General features: G+C 45.7%; 1 protein-coding gene across 1 annotated transcript; it reads left to right on the top strand.

Annotated features, from left to right (window-relative positions):
- Positions 1 to 3468: 3468 nt before the first annotated feature.
- On the top strand, positions 3469 to 24856 carry LOC310695191 (eosinophil peroxidase-like). Its single transcript, XM_083479268.1, has 14 exons — positions 3469 to 3562; positions 3842 to 3919; positions 7397 to 7490; positions 8457 to 8632; positions 10498 to 10624; positions 11028 to 11157; positions 12324 to 12530; positions 14286 to 14604; positions 18334 to 18494; positions 19485 to 19728; positions 21420 to 21593; positions 22337 to 22574; positions 23587 to 23792; positions 24643 to 24856. The coding sequence occupies exons 1-14, from the start codon at positions 3556 to 3558 to the stop codon at positions 24660 to 24662; spliced, it is 2181 nt and encodes a 726-aa protein (XP_083335394.1). The 5' UTR covers positions 3469 to 3555; the 3' UTR covers positions 24663 to 24856.

Raw genomic sequence — 24856 nt, 5'->3', positions numbered from 1 at the left:
TGCTTCTGAATACCAGTTGCTGGAAACCACAGGAGCTTAGAGGGTTCTTGTGCTCGAATTCTCTTTGCAGGTTCCCCACATGCATTTGGTTGGCCACTGTGGGACCAGGATGCTGGACTAGACGGCCCCTTGGCCTGATTGAGCAGGCTGTTCTCATGAGATGTTTTGGGGGCTCACGTCCCTCCCCACACCTTTTTCTTCCAGAACATGTGCCCCTCCCAGCTCACTTCTTACTCATTTGCAAGACTGGACTGTGGAGTCTGGTGGGGAAGGCTGTGTCAAGAGAGAGGAGGCCCACAACACAGTCTGTGAGTTGGCAACAGAAAAGCTAGAAATTCCCCTATAGCTGCTGATTCCACCCACCCAGGCAGAAATTCAGCGAATTCAGAAAAGCCAGTCGATGATTTAAAAATAATTTATTGCTGTTTGAAACACTTCCCCATTCATCAGGCTGATGGCACTCTTAGGGTGTGTGTGGAGGCAAAGCAGATCAACACCACTGCGAGGTCAGACACATTTATCATGATTCGAACTCCGGAGATGGAGACTGAGGGGAAGTTGCCTTGCATAACTTCTAACTGTAGCTGAAATTTCTCATGTGGCCCAATCAACCGTTGCTTTGCAGGGAACTGAAAATTAAATGTTGCAATTGCTATGAATCAAGTGCATTTGCTCTGTCAGGCTCATGATCCAACGGGACTGTTATGGTCTTCTCTGAACACCACCAACATCTCCCGAGAGTTTTGGGAAGAAATCACTTCCAGCTTTGCAGCATGGGCTGGACCAAGGGCTTCCCACCTACAAAGGAAATGCCCTTGGAATGGGATGGCAACCTTGGCTATATAATTTGTTCTAATTTTCCTAGCGGCAGTTGCAAAGAGTGCTACACGCCAGGTCACGTACTTATCTGTGTCTGCAAGGAGATATAAAATCATGTCAGAGGGGTTCTGGCCAGGGGATCATGTCATTATCTAGTTATAAATCTCAGTACATGATAATATATTATGTTGTTTTGCTTGCCTTTTTAAAAGAAAGAACTCAAACTGATGATGGAATGAGACATGGTGAGAGAAGGAGAAGCAGCTAAAAGACAGTGTTGCCATCTGAATAGAAAACACAACTTAGCCTGCTCTTGTGCTTTCAATGTGTAACAAAAACAAAACCCCTGTGTTGCAATACAGAATAATCTGCTCAAATACAGCTGCAACATGTGGCTAATAAGTATGGTAAATGTATTATTAGTAGTAGTTAGAATATAATCCAAATTTTAACAATCATAAACTTCATTATGCTGGGAGTGTGCTCTGGTGACTAACCAGAATTGCATGTGCTATAAGTGGATCCAGCCCAATTGACTTGATTATTGCAATTAATTAATTAAATAAATTTTAATTTTAATTAATTAAAGCAATATGTCAATTGCTTTAAATTAATTAAAGCAATACATTGTTTTGGACATAATCTTGCAGCAGAAATTCATGTGGCAACTCTAGCGCTATGAAATAGCAATGGAAAGGTGCCAATTGAGACTTGCCACAATTCCCTGTATTCAACGAACATCCGTGCAATAGAATATGCTGCAAAGGTGGGGATATGGCCTGGGGGAAATGGCTGCTTAGATTCCTAGCTCCATTCCTGGATAGAGCTTTAATCCTCCCAAAATGTATTACTACAGTCATACTTCAGGTTGAAGGAGCTACCGGTTGAGTGTTTTCGGGTTGCACTCTGCGGCGACCCAGACGTAACAGAACGTGTTACTTCCAGATTTCACCGTTCTTGCATGCGCAGATGCTCAAAATGACGTTATGTGCATGCACGGAAACGGCGAATCGCCAGGATAACCCTTTCTATAACCCTATGAAGGCCATCTTCAGGAGAGTTTGTATTAAAGAAAAAATATTGTAAAATAGTCATAACTAATATCAGCCACAGGTACTCAAATAGACAATTTTTGATCTTACAGAAATGTACAAGGTTACTTACTGGCTCTCAACAATCTACGTATAAGGAACTGGAATGTAAGAGGAGGGAATTAAAAGGCCTGGAGGTGAATTCATAGAATTATAGACTTGGAAGGGACCATGAGGGTCATCTAGTCCAACCCCCTGCAATGCAGGAATCTTTAGCCCAATGTGGGGCTCAAACCCACAACCCTGAGATTGAGATTCTCATGCTCTACTGACTGAGCTTTCCTGTTGGTTTCAACTGTGGTTAATTTATTGCATATAAAATAGTGTTTCAAATTTGGTGGGAAAGATGTTAGCTGTTAGCTGATGGCTAACAGAATATGTAAACAGGAAAATACATCTAGAACAGCGGTTCCCAAATGTTTTCAAGTCACCATCCCTTGGTTTCTTAAATTCATCCCCCGTGCCTTCTACCCTTGCCAACAAAAAGCAATGTTCAGAAGAGCACTTTGCACGACCCTCTAAGGAAGATAATAACACAATTACGGTATAATTCCTTAAACTTTGACTTCAGCTCAATGTCATTTTGTAACTCAATCAGTTCTTCCTTCACCACCTTCACTTCCTCAGTATCTGAAAATGGAATTATTTCATTTCATGATCGTGAATTTTCACAAATCCGAAGCAATGTTTTTTAACATACCCCTGAAGGTTCAAAATGATTTCCCTCGATTTCTCCTGGCTGGAAAGAGTTGTTGTTACTTGGGAACTCTGCTATTATTTTAAATTGACATGGGTTGCATAAGGTAGGGGCACATGCAGGTGTATGAAACATTTCTCTTCATTTTGATGCATGCCACATTATTATGTATAATACTTAAAGAAATTCCTTGACCCTCCTGCAGGGGTAGGCACCTAAGGCCCGGGGACCGAATGCAGCCCAATCGCCTTCTCAATCTGGCCCGTGGACGGTCCAGGAATCAGCGTGTTTTTACATGAGTAGAATGTGTGCTTTTATTTTAAATGCATCTCTGTGGGGCATAGGAATTCGTTCATATTTTTTTCCCAAAATACAGTCCGGCCCACCACATGGTCTGAGGGACGGTGGGCCGGCCCACGGCTGAAAAAGGTTGCTGACCCCTGACTTAGACCCTTAGATCCTTTTCACGTGTACTACTGGCAATTCAGGTGTCCCCCATCTTATATTTGAGAACCTACAGTACTTCGCCTCTGTCTTCACCCAAAAGGAAAGCAGTGTCCAACCTTGTGGTTACAGAATAAATGATGCAAGGAGGAAACTGCAGCCCAACACAGGAAAAGTGGTGGCAAGGGAACAGCTAGCTACTTTAAATGAATTCAGAACTCCAGAGCCTGATGAGCTGCACCCAAGCGTACCAAAGGATACTAAAGGAGCTTGCGGGTGTAATCTTAGAGTCTCTGAGGTCCAGCTCTGAGGACCTTCCGGCGGGTCCCTCACTGCGAGGCTACAAGGAACAATACAGAGGGCCTTCTCGGTAGTGACGCCTGCCCTGTGTGGCCTTTCCTCCACCAATCCATCTCCTGCGGACAGTTCCTCCTGCCATCCGAGGGGTGTGTCCAGGTATAAAAGTGTTGGTGTCCAAGCCACAGATGAGCAGAAGCGTCAAAGATGTCAGGTGAGTGGTCCTTACCCCGCCAAATGCTTTCTGGTCCTAAATTCTAGGCGAGTCAGAAAACTAATCTCCTATTTCAATGATAATGCTTTCTAAACGTTATACAAATCTCTGCCTGCTTTTGCTCTTTTGGGTGGGGGGGGGAGACAAATGTTGGAGCAGGTGGGGCTTTCACAGGTCTGCTGATGAAGAAACAGTCATGCACTGAAGGAAACTGCTCTTGAAACATTTTTAATTTTTTTTTGGCCAGATAAAATTGTCCTCTTTCTCTCGCTCTCCAAGGTGCACAGCTGCTCCTTGTTCTCCTGGGATGCCTGGTGGCCACGAAACCTCTCCAGGCAACGGATCTTCCTCTCCGTGGTAAGGCCCTTGCTTCTCTTTTTGCTATTGCTTTTAAAAATAATTATATTTGGAGAGTGTTCTGGGTTTTGTTAACCCACCTATCCTCCCCCCCCCCGCCCCTTAACAGGACCAGATCAAGACATTCTGATGCCCTAAACTATTTCAAAGTTAAGAGGCCCCCATAGCAGTATCTTTTAAAGTGCATTATTGTAACAGAAAGCACAATGAAAAATAGAACATTGATATTTGCATACACAAGCAGCAATCTCACTGGAATACTCATCTTGCAATAAGTCCATTTGCATTTGAGGGGCTTTTAAATGAAAGTCCCTGGAGGTTTCTTGCTTAGCATGTAGCAGTGTAGTCAAAGATTCAATAAAGAGCATCTGCAGGAATTATTTGCTAGAAGGGATATGGAAGCTGTAAAAAGGCATCTAGATTTTCTACCATCTATCCCACTGTAAAAACTGAGCTCGGAATAGAGAAATATTTGCCTGAGATTGGTACTTCCCCTTTGCTTTGCATGGCGTTTAAGGTTCCAGACAATCAAAATTAACTTTTACTGTATTTTTGGTTTTTATGGAAGCCGCCCAGAGTGGCTGGGGAGGCCCAGCCAGATGGGCGGGGTATAAATAATAAATTATTATTATTATTATTATTTCTGGATGGACGATACAAAAATATCCCTAGAGAACAGCGATTCCGCATCTTTGGGTGCCAGACAGTTGAGGATACCAAACACTATGTGCTATCTTGTAAGCTGTATGAAAATCCAAGGGCTAAATACTTAAAGAAATTCCTTGACCCTCTTGCAGGGGTAGGCAGCCTAAGGCCCAGGGGGCGGATGTGGCCCATTCGCCTTCTAAATCTGGCCCTCAGATGGTCCGGGAATCAGCGTGTTTTTACATGAGTAGAATGTATCCTTTTATTTAAAATGCATCTCTGGGTTATTTGTGGGGCATAGGAATTCGTTCATATTTTTCTTCAAAATATAGTCTGGCCCACCACATGGTCTGAGGGATGGTGAAAAAGGTTGCTGACCCCTGCTTCTTGTCACCCTCAGTGACATCAACAAAATCAAGTATCTGCTGTCTTGCTCGGTCAAACCAGTCATGCTCAATGCAGCAAAGTTTGCGATAAAAACGTCCCAACTCAAGAAAGTCCTTGAGTCCACTCTTGTGCTCTGAGATAAGAGTCACCCATGTATACATGCTCTACATATTACAAGGATTTTATCACAAATGTTTTAATTTGTTTCTGAGATTCTTTATTTAGCGCTTTTTTCTGTTTGTTTGTTTTTTGCTATAATCTGTATTTGATTGACCAATAAAATTTGTTGTGTTGTTATCTGTTTGTTGCTTAGCATATAAGATAACTCATTTCTGCACAGATTTATAAACCCAACAACAAATATTTCTGCAGCCAGTAGGTGTGTGTGTGTATATATATATATATATATATAGTCATATCAGAATGGTAAAGTCTGATTTGGATTATGTTTTCCTTCTAAAAATAGAAATTACATAAACTTGAAATTGAGCAAACGAAACAAAAAAATGTGTTTCAGGCCTCTTGTAATCTGGGTCCTCAGTTGGAAGTTTTCATAATTTGTGCAATAAATCCAGCACTGCTCCCAAACAGCCCGAAACGTTCTGCAGAATAGCCAGGGATAAATCTGTCAACAGAAGAATTTCAGTTGCTTCAAGGAAACCTTCAGATTTCCTGTGTGTTGCAACCTGTAGCTGCCAGAAGGCCTGTAATTCGACCTGTTTCTGAACAATGTGTGCAAATACCTGCTGCATCAGTCCTGCTCCCCTGCCCCCCCCCAATCCAGAAATTGTGCCAGGTTTTCTCAGGGGACTCCACTCTTTTTTGTCGCTGGAGAACATTTTGCTGTTAGAGGGAAGCCTACATAGTTGAAACGACCCATGAAATGAAACACAAAAACATCCTTTGAAATTCCCACTTCTCTGAGTTTTGCAATGCACTTCTGCAATGCGCTCTCTCACTGGATCACTTTGCACCAGCTGTTCCTCTGCAGTTTGAGTTCTGTTTCCCTCCCCACCCGCTATGGAAACAATTGCAACCTTCTGAAATTGTTCTAAGCTGTGCATCCTGTATTTGCTTATGGGACCCGCCTAGCAGCATGTTACAGTCTGCCAGAGGGATGAGTCCTTCGGATCCTCTCCAAAGCTTCTGTGGCTTAGCTGCTGCCCTTAACTGGAAATTTGCATTGCATGCTGCCTCTACAGCATCCAAGAATCCGGAGAACTGTCATTCTGTAATGGAGTTCTGGTGACCTGTATAACAGAGAACTGTCTTGCTGAACCACAGTTCCCAAGATTCTCTGGGAGAAAGCCATGTCTAAAATGGCCAACTTTTAAACTGGACTCAGCTCCTGTGCTTTGAATGGGTTAGCAGGCGATGTTACTTCTCTTTGCGCAGGGAGAAGCCTCGCCTGCTGATTTCTGCCTATCAGGCTGCTGTTAAACTCCTTAGAGCAGACCAAGACATTTTTTCCTGCTCAGCTGGCAACCCTGTCAGCATAGAACAGCTCTGCTCAGAGAGCTACGCTGATCGCTGATCTGCTCCCAAGTCAAGTCCAAGGTGTTGCCATTAGTATGTGAAATACATTCTTACAAAGGCAGAATGGGAATTATGTGGCACTTGTACAGTGAAGGTGCCTGCCTGATTTCAATAGGCAGGGAGTTCCACACTAAAAGATTGAATTCTTACAAATTCAGTACAGGTATTATGTGTCACCTGTAACCATGCCAGTTCCGGAGATCAAAGCGCTTGAGTGGGCATATGTGGGGTATGGCAATTTTGCAGGTAAGCTGGTACCAAAAGCTTTATTCATGTACAGTAGTACCTTGGATCTCGAACGGCTTAGTTGTCGAATAAATCAGCTCCCGAACACCGCAAACCCAGACGTAAGCGTTCCAGTTTGCGAACGTTTTTCAGAAGCTGAATGTCCGACGCAGCTTCCAACTGACTGCAGGAAGCTCCTGCAGTCAATCAGAAGCCACGCCTTGGTTTCTGAACAGTTTCGGGAGTTGAACGGACTCCCGGAATGGATTAAGTTTGAGAAGCAAGATACCACTGTATACTAATAGGACCACCTTGAGCTTTGCCTGGTATCAAATTGGCAACCAGTACAGCAGGACCGTGCAGAACCGGGGGCAGCTGGGTACACTTGCCCTGGGCTTCAGAGGGCTGTGTTGTTTGGGGCAGGGGGCAGGGCCTGTCAGACTTACACAGTCATGCCAAGAACAGGACTCCCAGCTCCAGGCCTCAGACAAGCTCTCTGAGCCCAGGTATTACATGCTGACAATCTCTCACTCCTGTTAGCAATTATGCTACAGTTTCTTGTTTTTAGTGGGAGGTGCAAACGACACCCCTTGGTTTTAAATGGAGGCATTTGATGCAAGATTCTCCTCTTGGACAAACCCAGACTAAGGGACGCTCTCTCTCTCTCTCTCTCTCTTCTTGCAGCCATTGGGAAGATTCTGGACACCTCAGACCTTCTGAGGAGTGTGGAAGAAGCAAAACAGCTGGTCGAAGATGCCTACAAACGCACCCAGCAACGGTGAGGGCTGCGTCTCCCCCCTTCTCCACACAGCGACAGTGGGTTTAGCTGTAACTCCTGCATAGCAGGGGGTTGGTTTGGATGACCCTTATTGGTCCCTTCCAACTCTACAATTCTATGATTCTGCATTTCACAGGACGGTGCCGATTTACATGAGAAGGACCTGGGTGGGGCCACGATGGCAAGGGTCATAACGCCGCTGTCCATGAGCAAACTGGGTGCCTAAGGTTGCCAGATCTTTTCTTGGCCCCTGCTCCTGTGCATTTAACAGCAATGGTGGCAAAGTGCTTGTCCTTTACTCCATACTGCATAAAGTTTCAACCGCTAGTGTTGACAGATCAGATAATTGTTAAAAGGAGAAGTGGACAACTCAGGCTGCTGTTAAAGGTTTAGGAGCAGGTAAGTTGACAACCTTACTGGTTCCCTTCTGCTTTCTCTCCCGATTTTCCCCAGTTTGCTGGAGAGTTGCTGCATTGTGTTTCAGGTGGAAATTTGAGCAGAAATCCTTCAATAAATCCTCCACACACAGGGGAAGGCTACCCCTTCTGTATATTTGCTTGCTTTGCTTGCTGTGTCAAAAAGACACAGAAGCCCTGCAAGATCAAAGTGATGCAATCAATAATCAATAAAATTGCATTAAACTATCAATTAACAGAATTTCTGTGCCACGTAATTTTAAATATGGTTGGAGGCTTATTATAAGATAATCAGAAAGTCATTACGGTATTGTGCTTGAAATAGCCATGATGACAGGAGCTAAAATCTTACAAAGAAACTTTTCTGGCTAGTTCAGCAATAGAATCCTCTATTAGAGTCTAACCCTCACTTATTACAGGAGACCAAGAATTAGGAGGTGCTCAGGGCATCATCCAGACTGACCCCAGCAACCAACAACAATATAATGAAATGTGCTTTCAAGTGCTGTTGTGTGACAAAGCTTCACTCAACTGTTTTCCGACCCTCCAGCTTAAATGAGAAGCTGCAGAGAGAGAAGGTCAACCCCACAGATCTCCTGGTCTCCTTCAAGCAGCCCGTGGGAAAAACCAAGGAGGCGGTGAAAGCGGCCGACACCATGCACGTCACCTGGGCCCTCTTGAAACAGAAGCTGCAGCCGGCAATCCCCGGGGATTTCAACATCACAGGTAGGTGATGGAGGAGGAACCAGGTGCACTTCTTGTTTCAAGATGAACCAGCCTATTTCACACACTGCCCGTCAATGCACGAGATCCAGATTTCAGTTCTGCAGCTAATCTCCAGCTAAGTTGTGTGTGCGCAGTTGCATACGCTAGGCCAAAGTGTGCAAAATTATGCACACTTTGTTTGTTTATATTAATTATCACATTTATTTCCCACCTTTTCCTCCAAAGCAGCTCAAGGCAATGTACAGAGACCTCCTCCCTCTCCATTTCATCCTCCCAACAACCCTGTGAGGTTCATTAGGCTGAGAGGCAGTCTAGAAGATGGAGTTTAGACAGCAACCAAATAACACAAGTTCCTATCCCAGACAGCCATTTGTAGAGAATCATGGAATTGTAGAGTTGGAGGGGAACCTAAGGGTCATCTAGTCCAACCCCCTGTGATGTAGGAATCTCAGCTAAAGCATCCATGACAGATGGCCACCCAACCTCTGCTTAAAAACCTCCAGGGAAGGAGAGTCCCCAACACCCCCTCCCTGAGGGAGACCATTTACAGTCTGCAGTTTATGCTCATCAACAAGTTTGATAGTGTGAGGGGAGTCCTCTGTTTTCTTTTTTAGCTGTAATATTGCTGTCAGCTGAAAAAGAGTCTTTAGGCTTCAAACTTTGCGCCAATTTTGTTTTAATTAGTCAACCCCCCCCCCAAGTCCTATTGCAGGGGGGTGACCCTCGGGGTCTCTTGTTGGGCAGCCCCCACTCCCACCCCAGGCACGTCTTAGAAACTACTTGAAAGGGATCTGCACAAGCCACTTCCATTTTCCCAGAGTGGGGTTGTGAAAGGGTGTCGGCCACAGGTCACGCGAAAGATGCTTAGTCAATGAGGCACAGGAGCCTGCTTTAGAAAGAGGAAACAGGACCAAACATGTGCGGTCGTTCAATCCATTTTCTCCCCTGGTGGAAACAAATGTATACGAAATACATTGTTAATCTCAAGGTATGCTTTTCAAAAAGCATTTTAATCCATATATATACATATATACACATACACACACCTGCGGATAAACTCCAGCTTCTTTAACTATGAACCCCAAAATCTGGGATCGCCTCGAAACTGGTGCCAAAGTTTTATAGCTGTTTTGTAGCAAAAAACACCATGTTTTGTAGCACCCCACAAACAGTGTAACTGATATGTCAAACCCGGGTTCGTAGTTAACACCCCCAAACCCAACATTGTCTGATCCCCTCAAAACCAGAGCCAAAGTTTTTTAGTCATTTTGTAGCAAAAACCCCACTTTTTGTGGTGCCCCACAAATGGAGTACTTCATATATCAAACCCAATGTTCTTTCTGCAAAGCCTTTGCCGTAGTTCAGCGTCAGTTTTGAGTGAATCAGACGGTGTTGGTTTTTTGGGTGTTAACTGCAAACCCCTGGGTTTGAAGTATGAAGCGCTCTTTTTGTGGGGCATTACAAAACATGGGGTTTTCCTCACAAAACGACTACAAAACTTTGGCACTGGTTTTGAAGGAATCGGACAAGGTTGGTTTTGGGGTGACCCCGAGACCCCTGGGTTTGATGTATCATTACTCTGTCTGAATACCAGTTGCTGAAACCCACAGGAAGGAGAATTTCTGTTGCACTCAGGTCTTTCTTGCAAATTCCCATAGGCCTCTAAGTTGGTCATTGTGAGAACAGGATACTAGAACATTGGCCTGATCCAGCAAGCTCTTCTGATATTCGCATCACAAAATTCCGATATGGGTTTATTAATGCAAGAGGTGTAGTAAATCTGTTCAGCTCACTTAAAAACATGGACCGAATTAAACCCTTGCGTGTCCCTAGCTGAGACCTCTTCCATCTCCTTCCTGCTACAGATGTTCTCAGTCCAGGCCAGATGCAAACTATCTACAAGGCGTCTGGCTGTGCCAAGCAAGAACAGAGCCCATTGCAGTGTGATTTCAATAGCCCTTTCCGGACTATTACGGGAGAATGTAACAACAGGTAAGCTTCTATATCCAGCATGTCGGCTGTTAAAATCCCAGCCCAGCCCTGAACTCATTTGGTGAGCTGCTCACAGGCAGGACCATAGTTCAGTGGTATAGGCAGCACATCTGCCCCGCAGACAGGAGGTCCCAGGGTCAAACCCTGGCAGCATCTCCCAGTAGGACTGGGGAAAAGGCCTGGAGAGCTGCTGCCAATCAGTGTAGGCAATATTGAGTTGATGGAACCATAGTCTGGCTCCATATAAGGCAGCTTCCAAAGTTCCCATTAACAACGGAGGAGAAAAACCATGAACTCCCCCCTAAGTGGGATTTAAATGCAATAAATAAAAATAGGATTCTGCCCCCCCACCCTTTGCTGCTTTTAAAAAATGAATCTCTGTGGCCCTTCTGGACCATTCCAGGAGGATTCCTACCTTAGGGGCCAACAACCGCCCTTATGCCCGGCGGCTTCTGCAAGAGTACGAAGATGGCATATCCCTCCCGCGTGGCTGGACGGAAAACAAGACATATTATGGATTCCCCCTGCCCTTGGTAAGGAGTCAACCCCAGCTGTGCTCTGCTTTGCAATGCAGATTTCTGAACGGTTGCTCAGAACAGGTCAGGGTTTTAGGAAAAGAGAAGGGATGATTTTTAAAAAATCAGGATGGAAATCCACAGCATGACAACAGGAAATGGGAACAGAAGATACAAAATGGGTGAATTAATGAATCCATAACAAGAAAATAACGATGGAATATTATTTTAATATATGATCACAGCGGAGAGACTCTTTTGTGGACAAAGGCAGAAAGACTTATTGTTGTTTAGCATGGAGGAATAGTTGTTGAAGTTATTGGAGATAAAGTTGATATGTTTGATTAAAGAAAAACCATTGCTGAGGCATTTATTAATAACAAAAATTAGAGAAGCCCTTTTGGACTTTTTGTGTGAAAAGGAAAATGAATTAATTTGAGATATTTGGGTTAATAAGTAATATTGCCTAACAGATAGTATCATAGAATCATAGAATCATAGAGTTGGAAGAGACCACAAGGGCCATCGAGTCCAACCCCCTGCCAAGCAGTAGTAGATCAGTTGGATATCATTCTGGAGTGAAGGTTTTGAATAATTCCTTTTATGTAAGTGACAGGCAGAAGATCAGAAGCCTTTTTTTATTTTTCTTCTTTTTTCTTTTTGAACATTTTACTTGGGTGTCCTCTGGGCCATTTTTGGAGCCCAAGCGGGGGGCAGGGAAGGATTTTAGGGAAAGAGGGGGAAGGTGGCAAAGCAGATAGGAAAGTGGCCCCTATCATAATGCATGTTATAATCTGTGTCCTTCTATCATAGAATCATAGAACTGTAAAGTAGGTAGGGACCCCAAGGGTCATCTAGCCCAACCCCCTGCAATGCAGGAATCACAGCTATTAATTTAGCCTGGTAACAAATCAGCAGGCAGTGCAGATCTCTGAGCAGTGGTGCTACAGGCTGACAAGGTCTCACTCCTGCCAGCAACTGTGCTGCCGCATTCTGCCCTCGCTTTAGCTTCTGAACTTTGACTGCCGGGGTGTTTTTGGCCCCTTCAGTGAATCTGGATCAGGGTGAGGGCTTTTGGGGGTGTCCAGGCTCAGGGTCCGCAAGTTTACAACCATCAGCCTTGGCGCTTGGAATCGGCAACCAAGATCTGTTCCTCTGTTATGTCTTGGTAACGTCTGCTGCAGGTCCGGGACGTATCCAACCAGATTGTCGCCTTCAACGACAAAAGACTCACCGATGACCCATTCCGATCGGTCATGTTCATGCAATTCGGCCAGTTTATTGACCACGACTTGGATTTTGGGCCCAGTACCACGGCCACCCTCACCTTCATCAAAGGAGCAGACTGTGAAAATACTTGCGCAAAGGCACCCCCTTGCTTCCCCATCAAGGTGCGTGAAAGTCCAGGGTTCGTTCTGCCCTTTTCCAGAAACGCAACCTGTCCGACACAATAGTCCAGGGATCCCTGACATGGCACCAACAGTGGGCCTGCCAGCACCTCCCCTGTGTGACCCACGAAAGGTCTCTGTAAATATCCCCTCCAAAATCCACAAAGAGCAAGAAACTCTTTGCTGTTCCTGCTCACCTCCTGCTTGCACTGACTCGGCTTCTCCTACATTGCATGCACCTCCTTAAAAACGATAAATAATAATAATCCATAATTGAAACACAGCACGATATCACTGGGTGCCAGAATTGGACCCCTACCCTCCCTTTTTGGTCTCTGAACAGAGGAGAGGTGCAAAGAGCTTCTCTCTGGGGGCTGGGGGGTGGGGGGCACAACCAACTACCATTTTGTGGCTCTGCCACTTTTTTGGGCCCTTTTAAATGTGGCAGCGGGTTGTTTTCTGACTGTGTGTTAAATTTTATTTTATGTTTGTAGAAAAATATACTTGTAGATCACAATTTCATACAACGTATCAAAGTGGCTTCTGAAACAATTTTATCCGTACATATAAAAAATGTTATAAAAAAACCAAGAAACAACTCAATAGGTAACTGTTCCAGAAAATATTTTTCTTTAACTGTCCATGTAGGGTATTTATTTTTATTTTTATTTTGATTGATTGATTGATGGGTTAGGCCACACACCCTCCCCAATGGCAGGGATGACTGGCCCCCAGGATGCTCCTCCCCTCCCCCGCCCACCACAATGCCAAATGCGATAACCGGCCTATAAAGGTTGACAGTCTCAGGAATTTCATCTCTCTCGAGCGGAGACTTCATGGCGGTTGTTGCAGGGGCTGGTGTTGAGCTTAGATACCTGAAGGGAAGCCCCACCAGGCCTGTGCAGAGGGGGTGGGCAGCCAAATACACTTGCCTAGGGCCTCAGAAGACTAAGCTGGCTGGGGGGGGGGCACCAGCGACCAGTTGCTATTTTGTTTGAGTTCATAACTTTATTCTAACAAGACTCCTACCCCAGCTCTGCATGGACCTGCCCCCTACCCTGTGTGATCACTAATAATAATAATAATTTATACCCCGCCCATCTGGCTGGGTTTCCCCAGCCACTCTGGGAGGCTTTCAACAGAATATTAAAATGCAGTAGTCTATTCAACATTAAAAGCTTCCCTAAACAGGGCTGCCTTCAGATGTCTTCTAAAAGTCTGGTAGTTATTTTTCTCTTTGACATCTGGTGGGAGGGCGTTCCACAGGGCAGGTGCCACTACCGAAAAGGCCCTCTGCCTGGTTCCCTGTAACGTGGCTTCTTGCCGTGAGGGAACCACCAGAAGGCCCTCAGCGCTGGACCTCAGCGTCTGGGCAGAATGATGGGGGTGGAGATGCTCCTTCAGGTATACTGGACCGAGGCCGTTTAGGGCTTTAAAGGTCAGCACCAACACTTTGAATTGTGCTCGGAAACATACTGGGAGCCAGACTGAAGGTCACATACATTGTTGTTGTTGTTGTTGTTGTTGTTATCCCACCTTTCCTCCAAGGATCTCAAGGTGGTGTACATAGTTCTCCTCCCCATTTTATCCTCCCAAAAGGGTTCTGTGAGGTAGCCTAGGCTGAAAGCCAAACGTCACCCCCATGGCCATTGTGGGGAGGATTCGAACCCAGGCCTCCCAGGTCATAGTCTGCCACTCTAACCACTAGACTGGCTCTCCGTTGCATTTTTTAAAAATTACTATTTTGTGGGGCTGCAGATCCCTCCTAATGACCCGGTGAAAGACCCCAAAGGCTGTATGGCCTTCACGAGAGCGGCCCCCGCCTGCAACGGGGGCTACGCCATCCGCAACCAGATCAACGCTCTGACGGCCTTCCTTGACGCCAGCATGGTCTACGCCAGCGAAGTCGACTGGGCGAGGCAACTGAGGAACACCTCAAGCAACCAAGGGCTGCTGGCTGTCAACCTGAACTACACAGACAAAGGGCTGGCCTACCTCCCTTTCGGCAACCCACCAGGCTTCCCAGAGCTCTGCAATAAAACCAACACGACAGCAAAGATCCCCTGTTTCTTTGCAGGTAGGTCTGTTTATTTTTATACTGAATCAGACCCCTGCTTCACACTGACTGGCAGCAAGGGCTCTCCAGGGTTTCAAAAGAGGGGATACTCCCACCCTTCCTAGGACCTTCTCCCTGCACAGAGCTATGGTCATGTCCTTTAAAATAAACCAGCATGCTAGTCCTCATGATTCTAAATGAAGGGCTGATTCTGCATGTAAGGCAGATGTTCTGTCACAGAGCTTTGGTCCTTCGGCTAAAGACCAAGTAAGATTCCGGTCCTCATTGTTCTTGATTTGAAAAGGAAGGTATTTTCTACTGAGTTTTTTCCAGGCAACCCTACCTGGAGATGACACAAGTCAATCTAGCTCAGTACAGTGGTACCTCAGGTTACATACGCTTCAGGTTACATACTCTTCATATCAGGTTACATACTCTTCCATTATTTTCCAGTTACAGATAGGTAGCCGTGTTGGTCTGCCATAGTCAAAATACAAAAAAATTCCTTCCAGTAGCACCTTAAAGACCAACTAAGTTAGTTCTTGGTATGAGCTTTCGTGTGTATCTGAAGAAGTGTGCATGCACACGAAAGCTCATACCAAGAACTAACTTAGTTGGTCTTTGAGGTGCTACTGGAAGGAATTTTTTTGTATTTTGATTATTTTCCAGGCAACCCTACCTAGAGATGACACAAGTCAATCTAGCTCAGTACAGTGGTACCTCAGGTTACATACTCTTAAGGTTACATACACTTCAGGTTACAGACTCCGCTAACCCAGAAATATTACCTCGGGTAAGAACTTTGCTTCAGGATGAGAACAGAAATCGTGCTCTGACGGCGCAGCGGCAGCGGGAGGCCCCATTAGCTAAAGTCATGCTTCAGGTTAAGAACAGTTTCAGGTTAAGTACAGACCTCCGGAACAAATTAAGTACTTAACCCAAGGTACCACTGTATTGGGTTACAATTTTCCAACCCTGTGAGGTAGGTTGGGCTGAGAGGCAGTGACTGACCCCTCACAGTCACCCCCAATGAGCTTCATGGCCTCCGGAACGAATTAGGTACTTAACCTGAGGTACCACTGTATTGCCCTACACCAGGGGTTGGCAAGGTTTACCTTGCCTGGGCAGGTTCACTCCAGTAGAGATCCCTCCATGGGCCAGATCACGCATGTGCCTGCGATTTCCGGTGCCTGCGCAGACACAATTTTCAGTAACGCAGAAGTGAATCCCTGCATCACACACAATGCGCGTGGACTCACTGAGCAGGCAGCTTGGTTTGGGAGCAGCTTGTGGGCCAGTTAAAGGACCCCCATGGGCCTTAGGTTGCTGACCCCTGCCCTACACTGATTGGCAGTTGCTCTCCAGGATTTCAGGCAACCCTACCTGGAGATGACATTGGGGATTTGAACCCAGGACCTGCTGCATGCAGAGCAGGTGCTCTCCCACTCAGCTACGTTCTTCTGGAAACCTGTCAGGAACAGTTGAGGGAGCTGGGTATGTTTTGCCTGGAGACAAGAAGACTGAGAGATATTAGGAAGCCATCTTCAAATATCTGAAGGGCTGTCGTCACATGGAAGGTGGAGCACGCTTGTTTTCTGCTGCTCCAGGGGGTAGGACCTCAACCAAGGAATTAAAATGGCAAGAAAAGACACTAAACATTAGGAAGAACTTCCAGGTGGTGGTAGATTTTCAACAGGTCTACCTTGGACACTGGTGGAATCTCCTACCTTGTAGGTTTCTAAACAGAGGTTGGACAACCATCTGCCAGAGATTCCTTAGCTGTGGTTCCTACTTTGAAGGGGCAGATAACCCATGGGGCCAGGCATGCTTAATGGGGACTCAAAAAAGGGCCTTTAGGCTCTCAGTGGCTGCTTCCAGACTTTGGGATTCCCTCCCTAGAGAAGCTAGACTGGCTCCTTCCTTCTTGTCCTTCTGCTGGCAGGTGAAGATTGTTTTATTCTGCCAGGACTTTGAGGACTGGCTGTTTTTTAAGGGAGGACTTTTGATAGTGCTGTACTGTTTTTATTATTTGCATTTTAATATGAATTTTATATTGTTTTAATTCTATTAGAGTTTAATTACCTCTTTTTGTTTGGTTTTTGCTTTCTTATTTTTTCACCAAAAACAAAAAGGCAAAGAAACAAAACAAAAACAAAAAAAGACTTTAATTACCTCCTATTGATTTATCTTTTATATATTTTTAGCTTCTTGTCTTTTATCTGTATTGTTTCAATTTGTATAAACCACCTTGAGTCCCTGTCTGGGGAAAAGGTGGGATATAATAATAATAATAATAATAATAATAATAATAATAATAATAATAATAATATATGGGTAGATAGATAGATAGATAGATAGATAGATAGATAGATAGATAGATGGATGGATGATAGATATAGATAGATAGATAGATAGATAGATAGATAGATAGATAGATAGATAGATAGATAGAGAGAGAGAGAGAGAGATGATAGATAGATGATAGATAGATAGATGATATTTTATTTTTTTTTATAAAATTTTTATTGGTTTTACAACGTTTTAAAAAGACAAACAAACAATGAAAATGACAAACAAACACGCATAGTTTCGTACATATTTTCTTATAAACCTCTTTTCTTGGACTTCCCCATACCCCCCCTCTCTGCATCCCAATGTCCATACTTCAACTAGCAACTCCCAATTATTGCTTTCAAATCTCTGTCAACTTAGTCCTTTTCTATCTTCTAACCATATATCCCTGTACCCCCTTGTTTCTAAAAACCACGACATTTTTAACATTCATTAAGTTTATAATAGTCCTTCAGATAACTTTTAAATTTTCTCCAGTCTTCTTCCACCGTCTCTTTTCGTTGGTCACGGATTCTGCCTGTCATCTCGGCCAATGTCATATAGTCCATCACTTTCATCTGCCACTCCTCCAGAGTGGGTAAATCTTGTGTCTTCCAATACTTTGCGATGAGTATTCTTGCCGCTGTTGTAGCATACATAAAAAAAGTTCTATCCTTCTTTGTCACCAATTGGCCGACAATGCCCAGAAGAAAGGCCTCTGGCTTTTTGGGAAAGGTACATTTAAGTACCTTTTTCATTTCATTATAGATCATTTCCCAGAAGGCCTTAATCTTCGGGCAAGTCCACCAAAGGTGATAAAAGGTACCTTCAGTCTCTTTACACTTCCAACATTTATTATCAGGCAAATGATAGATTTTTGCCAGCTTGACTGGGGTCATGTACCACCTGTATACCATTTTCATAATGTTTTCCTTTAAGGCATTACATGCCGTAAATTTAATACCGGTGTTCCATAACCATTCCCAGTCAGCTGACATGATGTTATGTCCAACATCCTGAGCCCACTTAATCATAGCAGATTTTACTGTTTCATCCTGTGTGTTCCATTTCAACAGCAAGTTATACATTCTAGATAAAATCTTAGTATTGGGTTCTAACAGTTCAGTTTCTAATTTTGATTTTTCCACCTGGAAACCAATTTTCCTGTCCTGTTTAAAAAATTCCATTATTTGACGATATTGAAACCAGTTTCCAACTTTATGCTTCAATTTCTCCTGACTTTGTAGTCTGAACTTGTCTCCAGACAAGAGACAAGTGGAGATAGATAGATAGATGATAGACGAAGTCTTGCTAAAATGCTGTCCCTGCAGAGAGCCTGTGCTTTCCAAGTTGTTTCTTACAAGCACAAGGTGGCTGGTTGGATCTAACAACACTTCCTTCTTCTCTGGGGTCTTCAAGGGGACAATCGTGTCAACGAGATGCCGGGTCTAACTGCCTTGCAGACGCTCTTCATGAGGTTCCACAACCGCATGGCCTCTCAGCTGAAGATGCTGAATCCGCACATGGATTCAGACACCATCTACAACATAGCCCGGAAAATCAATGGAGCAGTAATTCAGGTACTGGTTGAGACAGCAGCCCTGTGACGCTAAGAATGAGGCCAGGTCTTGTCAAGATGCAAGGCCGGTTTGGAAAAGCCCCCACTGTGTTCAGTCCAGACTACTGATGTTCATGAGTTTGGGATGGGGTGAGCTAGCTGTGGAGAGGTATGGTGGGTGGGGTAGATTCTTATCTCTCTTACCCACCAAGACCAACCTCAGTTCATGTGGGATTCTCTTGGAATAACTAGGTCAATCACCTACTGAAACCCTTTTTGGTATGCAGAGTGAGCGGAGTTTAAGCTTGACAGAAAGGCAGTGTAGTGTAGTGGTTAGAGTTTCAGGCTATTTGGACCTGGGAGGCCAGGGTTTAAATCTCTACTCTACCTGGAGCCAGTCACTGCCTCCCAGCCTAATCTGCCTCACAGGGTTGTTGTGGAGATAAACTGAGGAGTGGAAGGGCCTGTACACCATCTTCAAGCCACATCCCAGTGACATGGACTGGCTAGATGCAGAGGAAGAGTTGGAGGCACCAGCTGGGGAACCCCCAAGGGAACCCCCAGGAGAAGAAGGCTCAGAGCCTGGGGATTGTCAGTAGGCTGGCAATGAGCGGTCCAAGGGAGAAGATGGAGCAGGCTGGGAGGGCTTGGTGAGCAAGAAGAGTCTGTGGCAGAAAAGATCCCAGGATTAGAAGCAGAGGCAGGAGAGGAGGCAGTCTGGCTGGTGAAGAGGCATGGGTGTCTCTCCTTCCTGCTACTATAAGCTCCCTTCCTTGCCCCCGTCCTCAGTCTCCCAGGACCAGAAGAGGCATGAAGCAAGAAGAGCAAAGTCAGACACACAGGCGCAGTCTCATATTGCTTGAGAGAAACCCTCAGTCCCTGCAACTGCCTCATTGGGACAAGACCTACTGGGATCACTACGCCTGTGCTGTTTTGGTTTCTTTGAGTATGTTTTAAGGGAGAACTTCAGTGTGTGTTTCTCTTCACGCTCTCCTCTGCTTCTACATTCCAGAAAATCACCTATAGTGAATACCTGCCGGCCCTCCTGGGTGACGCATTCCCTCGTTTTGTGGGTCGCAGCACGGGCTACAATGACTCCGTGGACCCGCGAATCGCCAGCTCCTTCACCAACGCCTTCCGTTTTGGGCATGCCTCAGTACGGCCCGTGGTGTTTCGCTTGGATAGCCGCTACCAGCTTCAAAGCGAGACCCCGCTCGAGAAGGAATTTTTTGCTTCATGGAGAATCCTTCAGCAAGGTATGTCCCTCTTGGGCAAGTCCAAGAAGAGGAGGGGGGAAGGTGGTGCAAACTTCGGGGGCCCTGAGGTCCGAAAGAGGTCCTGGGGCCCAACCATTTTGCATACGTTTTATGTCATTCTTAACCAAATAATGTGTTTCATGCTCAATGTACACACCATTCTGAATAAAGACTTGCAGACTGCAGACTTGTGATTTGACTGTACGGCGGTGCAGCCTTGTCGTATTATGCGCCATCACATCTGTATATTTTTGTAAGGGAAGACCATGCAACTACAACAAAGTTGTTGTGTGATACGCATTGTGTTGTGCTACACGTACAAGGTTAACATTTAAAGTGTATCACCAGCTCAGCAACTAGTTTGTGGGTGCTTATATTATTGATATTAGTCATTAGGATCTTAATACGGTCATACCTCGGAAGTTGAACAGATTCGTTCTGGTAGTCCATTCGACTTCCAAAATGTTTGGAAACCAAGGTGCAGCTTCCGATTGGCTGCAGGAAGCTCCTGCAGCCAATCGGAAACTGAGTTGGATGTTTGGGTTCCAAAGAATGTTTGCAAACCGGAACACTCACTTCCAGGTTTGAGGCGTTCAGGAGCCAAAATGTTTGACTCACAAGGCGTTCAGGATCCAAGGTACGACTGTACTGGGGAAGGGGGTTGGCAAAATATTTCTCTCCGATTCCACTCTCAGCAGCCCTTTTCCGGAGCCCAAAGTGCCCTTGGGGAGTTCTGTGTCAAAAGCCACCCTCTAATTCCTCCAGAGTTTTCTTCCTCTGTGAAAGAGGCTTCTTTTTCTTCCTCTCTCCTCCCTGCCCCCGTGAGCCCTGTAGAATATGCAGCTCCATCATCTCGTCCTTCCCCCGTCACATGGTATTTTCAGTATGATTTTTCCATCTATCTCAAATTGCAGAAAGACCGTCGATTGAGGCTAGGGTACTTCTCCCCATATGTGCCAGCCCGTACACTTAGCAGTGCAGGAACTTCCAGGCCACAGGCCAAGTTTGGCCGGCAAAGGTCCTAGTTTTGATGCGCATGGCGAATCTCCCCAAAGCACGTACCCTCCACAGCTGAGATTGTGTGTGACATCAGGAGTGGGCAAAAGTGAGGTCCCGATTCTTCCTCGGTAAGCAGGGCTCGCTGTCAGGACCTCGCTTGAGCAGTTGAGGGCATTTGCTTCCTCTGTTGAGTCAAATCCCTTCTTTCAGGCCAGCTTCAAAGGGGCTTGCTGTAGCATCAATCAGTGGTTAAACCCTGCAGGATAGCTCAGTTGGTAGAGCATGAGACACTTAATCCCAAGGTTGTGGGTTCAAGCCCCATGTTGGGTGAAAGATTCCTGCATTGCAGGGAGTTGGGCTAGATCAGCAGTTCTCAACCTGTGGGTCCCCAGATGTTGTTGGACTACAACTCCCATCATCCCTGAGCTCTGGCCTTGCTAGATAGGGGTGATGGGAGTTGTAGTTCAACAACATCTGGGGACCCACAGGTTGAGAAAGGCTGGGCTAGATGATCCTTGTGGTCCCTTCCAACTCTAAAATGTGCCCTACTTGCACAGCTGCAGGCAGGTTGTGGTCTGGAAATACAGTAAAGGCTACAAGTGCAGCAGGTGGGGGGAGATGGAGGTGTCTCAGGCAGCAGCTAAATGTGCCTGTGAGCCATAATTTTGCAAGCAGATGTTTTGTTCTTCCAGGAGGTATTGACCCGCTTATCCGAGGCCTCTTGGGTAAGCCAGCCAAACTGGTGAGGCCGGACCAGTTGGTGGTGGATGCTCTCAGGGACAAACTCTTTGAACAGATCAGGAATGGCAGTGGACTGGATTTGCCCTCCCTCAACATGCAGCGAGGCCGAGATCACGGCCTCCCAGGTAAGGCAAGCAGAGCCTGCACAGATGTTGGAGAGTGTTGCTCAATGACCAGCCAGTGAAATGTCTGGAAGACTCATCGGCCAGCCTCAGTCCCCTCTTGAGAAACTCTCAGGAGATGGGTACGGGAGGCCAGTGAAGACAGAGAGTCTCCGAACCAAAGAACTTAGGAAGAGCCTGCAGGATCAGAGCAATGGCCCGTCTGGTCCAGCATCCTGTTGCCCTGATGGTTGGTTGACGGATGGGAAGCCCACAAGCAGGAGCTGAGCAGAACAGCCCTCTCTTCACATCCCAACAGCCTTCTTGTGGGATATAACCATCGTGTTTAACTCTAATTACTGCACAAAGGGGTTAAGACCATAGAGTAAGCTGTCCTGTCAGGCTTAGCTAGGTCACTCACCCCACCTTGGGAGGAAGTGCTATGGAACTCTTTGTTCCCCTCTTTCCACAATAGCTATGCTCTGTCTCCACCATCAGAAGCAGGATGCCTCTGAATATCAGTTGCTGGAAACCGCAGGTGGGGAGGGTTGTTGGTGTCGTGCTCCCATTCCCTAGCAAAAGTAAACTTTCTGACAGACTGTATGCCAGGAAAGGGGTCCCGCCCACTTGGGTTGGCTGCATTACAACAACAACAACGCCCCTCTAAAACCCCACTCCGCTCTTCTTTGCCTGTGCTAGAGTGCCTCTTTTGCACGTCAGATGCCTTGAAATGAACCCAGGATTTGATATTGGTGCTTGTCCTGCAGGTTACAATGCCTGGCGGCAACTCTGCGGCCTTTCCCAACCCCAGAATGAGAACGAACTCGCTGCCGTCATCCAGAACCGCAATGTGGCCAAGAAGTTTATGAGCCTTTACAAGACCCCCAACAACATTGACCTCTGGGTTGGGGGCGTGGCAGAGCCTTTGGTCCGGAATGGCAGAGTTGGTCCTACCTTCGCATGCATCATCGGAGACCAGTTCCGAAGGACTCGGACCGGTGACAGGTGAGCAGGCAGAGGAAGCCCAGAACCTCTGTGATTTTCTCTTTCAATTGACTGGTCTTCCTAAGTAGCTTATTTATACCCATCACTTTCCTTCTAAATTAAGCAGAAGCCATTTCATCACAAAGGCAAGCAAATTACAGCCCATAAACTAGTGGCAAGCCCAGCAGGAGATGGTTATTTTGTTTTACTTTTAATTTATTTTCATAAAATCTATATAAAACAAAAAAAAAACCCCTCAAAGTGGTTTACAAAAAAGGAAAAAATTAAAAACTATTCTTTAAAGCATATGAAAGATAAAATCAGCAATAAGTGAAAAATAGATTAAAATATACTGCAACATTCTACATGTCTGTGTAGGCTTGTGTGCACAAAAATGTTTTTTAGAAAATTTTGTTTATTTTCTTGTTACAAAATTGTACACACATAAATGTGTACACATGTGTAAACATGACACGACTATCAAAAATAGGGTCGTGGCAGGGATGTGTGTGTGTGTGTGTAAAATACTAAACATATTATTTTACGGTACCTAATCATGAGGTAATTACAGTAATCTATAATAAATACCTTCCAAAGCTTTTACAAATTTTGGGCCAGATCCAAATTTCTTAACTACTTCCATTAAATAATTTGGTTCTATGCAATCAAATGCTTAAAAAATATCAAGTGTGAGGCTTGCTAAAGTGGATGATGTTTTCCTGCTGAAAGGAAGAATGTTTTTAAAAAAATCCTTATTGAATCAGTAATTCTTCACCCTCGAACAAACCCAGATTGGACTGGGTGTGTAGAAATGTCAATAAACGTTTTAAATCTATGGACCAGAAGGACTGGAGAGGTTTTATAATCTAGATTTAACAAGGAGATTGGTCAATATGACTCAGCTTTGGTAGTGCCCAGTGAGATCTGATCCCCGCTTCTAGATGGGCCCCTTTTGGCCTGATCCAGCAGGCTCTCCTTTTGCTTTCATGGTGCCAGGTGCTAGGGCATTGACCCCTTTTCTCTTTCCCCTCAGATTCTATTATGAGAATCCCGGCGTCTTCACCCCATCGCAGCTCCAGGCCCTCAAACGAGTCTCACTGGCTCACATAATCTGTGAAAACACCAACATCCGTGAGGTGCCACGCAATGTCTTCCGGGCCAACAGCTACCCCCAGGATTTTGTCCGCTGCAGCACCGTCCCGAGGCTCAGCCTCTTTGCCTGGAAGTGCACTTGTGATTGTGAGTCTGTCAATGGAGAGGGATATGTGGCAGGGAGTCCCACAGGCTCCCACTGCAACTAAATGCTTGCTGGATTTGACCACGGGAGTCTTGGTCCTCCACCTTCCACTTCCTCATTTTCCAAATGCTTGGAGTTTACAGGGGCATAACTTACTATAATGATCACTAGTGCTTTTTTCTGGTGGTACTCAATGGTACACAGAACCGGTATCTCTATCTATCTGTCATCTATCTATCTAAAATAAAGGGTCAAAAGCCAGTGTCAGTTTCCCCTTCCCCTCCGGTAGCTTCCGATAAGAAGTAACGAGCCTTTGTCAGGTTTATAGTCTGTTGTATTTACAACAACATACTGAGAGCAACATCAGGCCGCCCTCCCCACAGATGGCAGTTGCTCACTCTGAGTCCTATCCCCTTCCACAGCAAGAAGCGCACCACTGGCCACCTGTCCCTCCCCTGAGCTTCCGTTGTTCCTGGACCCTTTCAGTCCTCCAAGTTCTAGAGGAGGGAGGGACTTCCCCGCCACTCTCGATTTAAGAATCTCCCAAAGGCTCCCTCCCTCCTGGTTGCCTAGCTACTATCTCAAAACTGCCCAGCTCTTCCCCTGGCTGAGCAGCCTCTGAATCTGCTGGTCTCTCTGCTTCTGGGAACGTGTAAGGTGGGGGGGATCCTCCTCCTCCTCCTCTGTCAGAGGCTGCTCTGTCTGTGCCTGCATTCCTTCAGCTTCGGAGTCAAGCCAGTCTCTGACATCTGATTCAGACCAGCCCCTGACAGCCAGGGCAAAGAAGTGCATCTTCAGCATCTCTCTGGGGAGGGAGCGCTTTTGATCCTCTTTCTCCCCTTCTTCTCTTAGCTGCAGATGGCTCTTGTTGAGGACGGTGCTCCTGTGGATCTAGACCTGGGACCTGCATCCCTAAGAAAGAAGAAAGGCCTTCGCTTGGCTGCATTTGGATTCCTGCCCCTGCTCACGTCCCACCTGCTGTTTTGGAAATACGCATGGGCAGGGGGAGTCCTACCCAACCTTGCTTTTCGCGACAAAGATCCAGAATAAAGCAGTTGCCGTGTGA

Source organism: Podarcis liolepis, assembly GCF_965112155.1.
Source record: "Podarcis liolepis genome assembly, chromosome: 16".
NCBI lineage: Eukaryota > Metazoa > Chordata > Lepidosauria > Squamata > Lacertidae > Podarcis > Podarcis liolepis.
Note: the sequence above shows the minus strand (reverse complement) of the source record. Positions and strands in the feature narration are given on the sequence as shown.

Coding starts and splice junctions, on each gene's coding strand:
- LOC310695191 (XM_083479268.1), top strand. Junction 18,495..19,484: donor TCAATGGAGCAGTAATTCAG/GTACTGGTTGAG, acceptor TCTACATTCCAG/AAAATCACCTATAGTGAATA. Junction 21,594..22,336: donor CCGAGATCACGGCCTCCCAG/GTAAGGCAAGCA, acceptor CTTGTCCTGCAG/GTTACAATGCCTGGCGGCAA.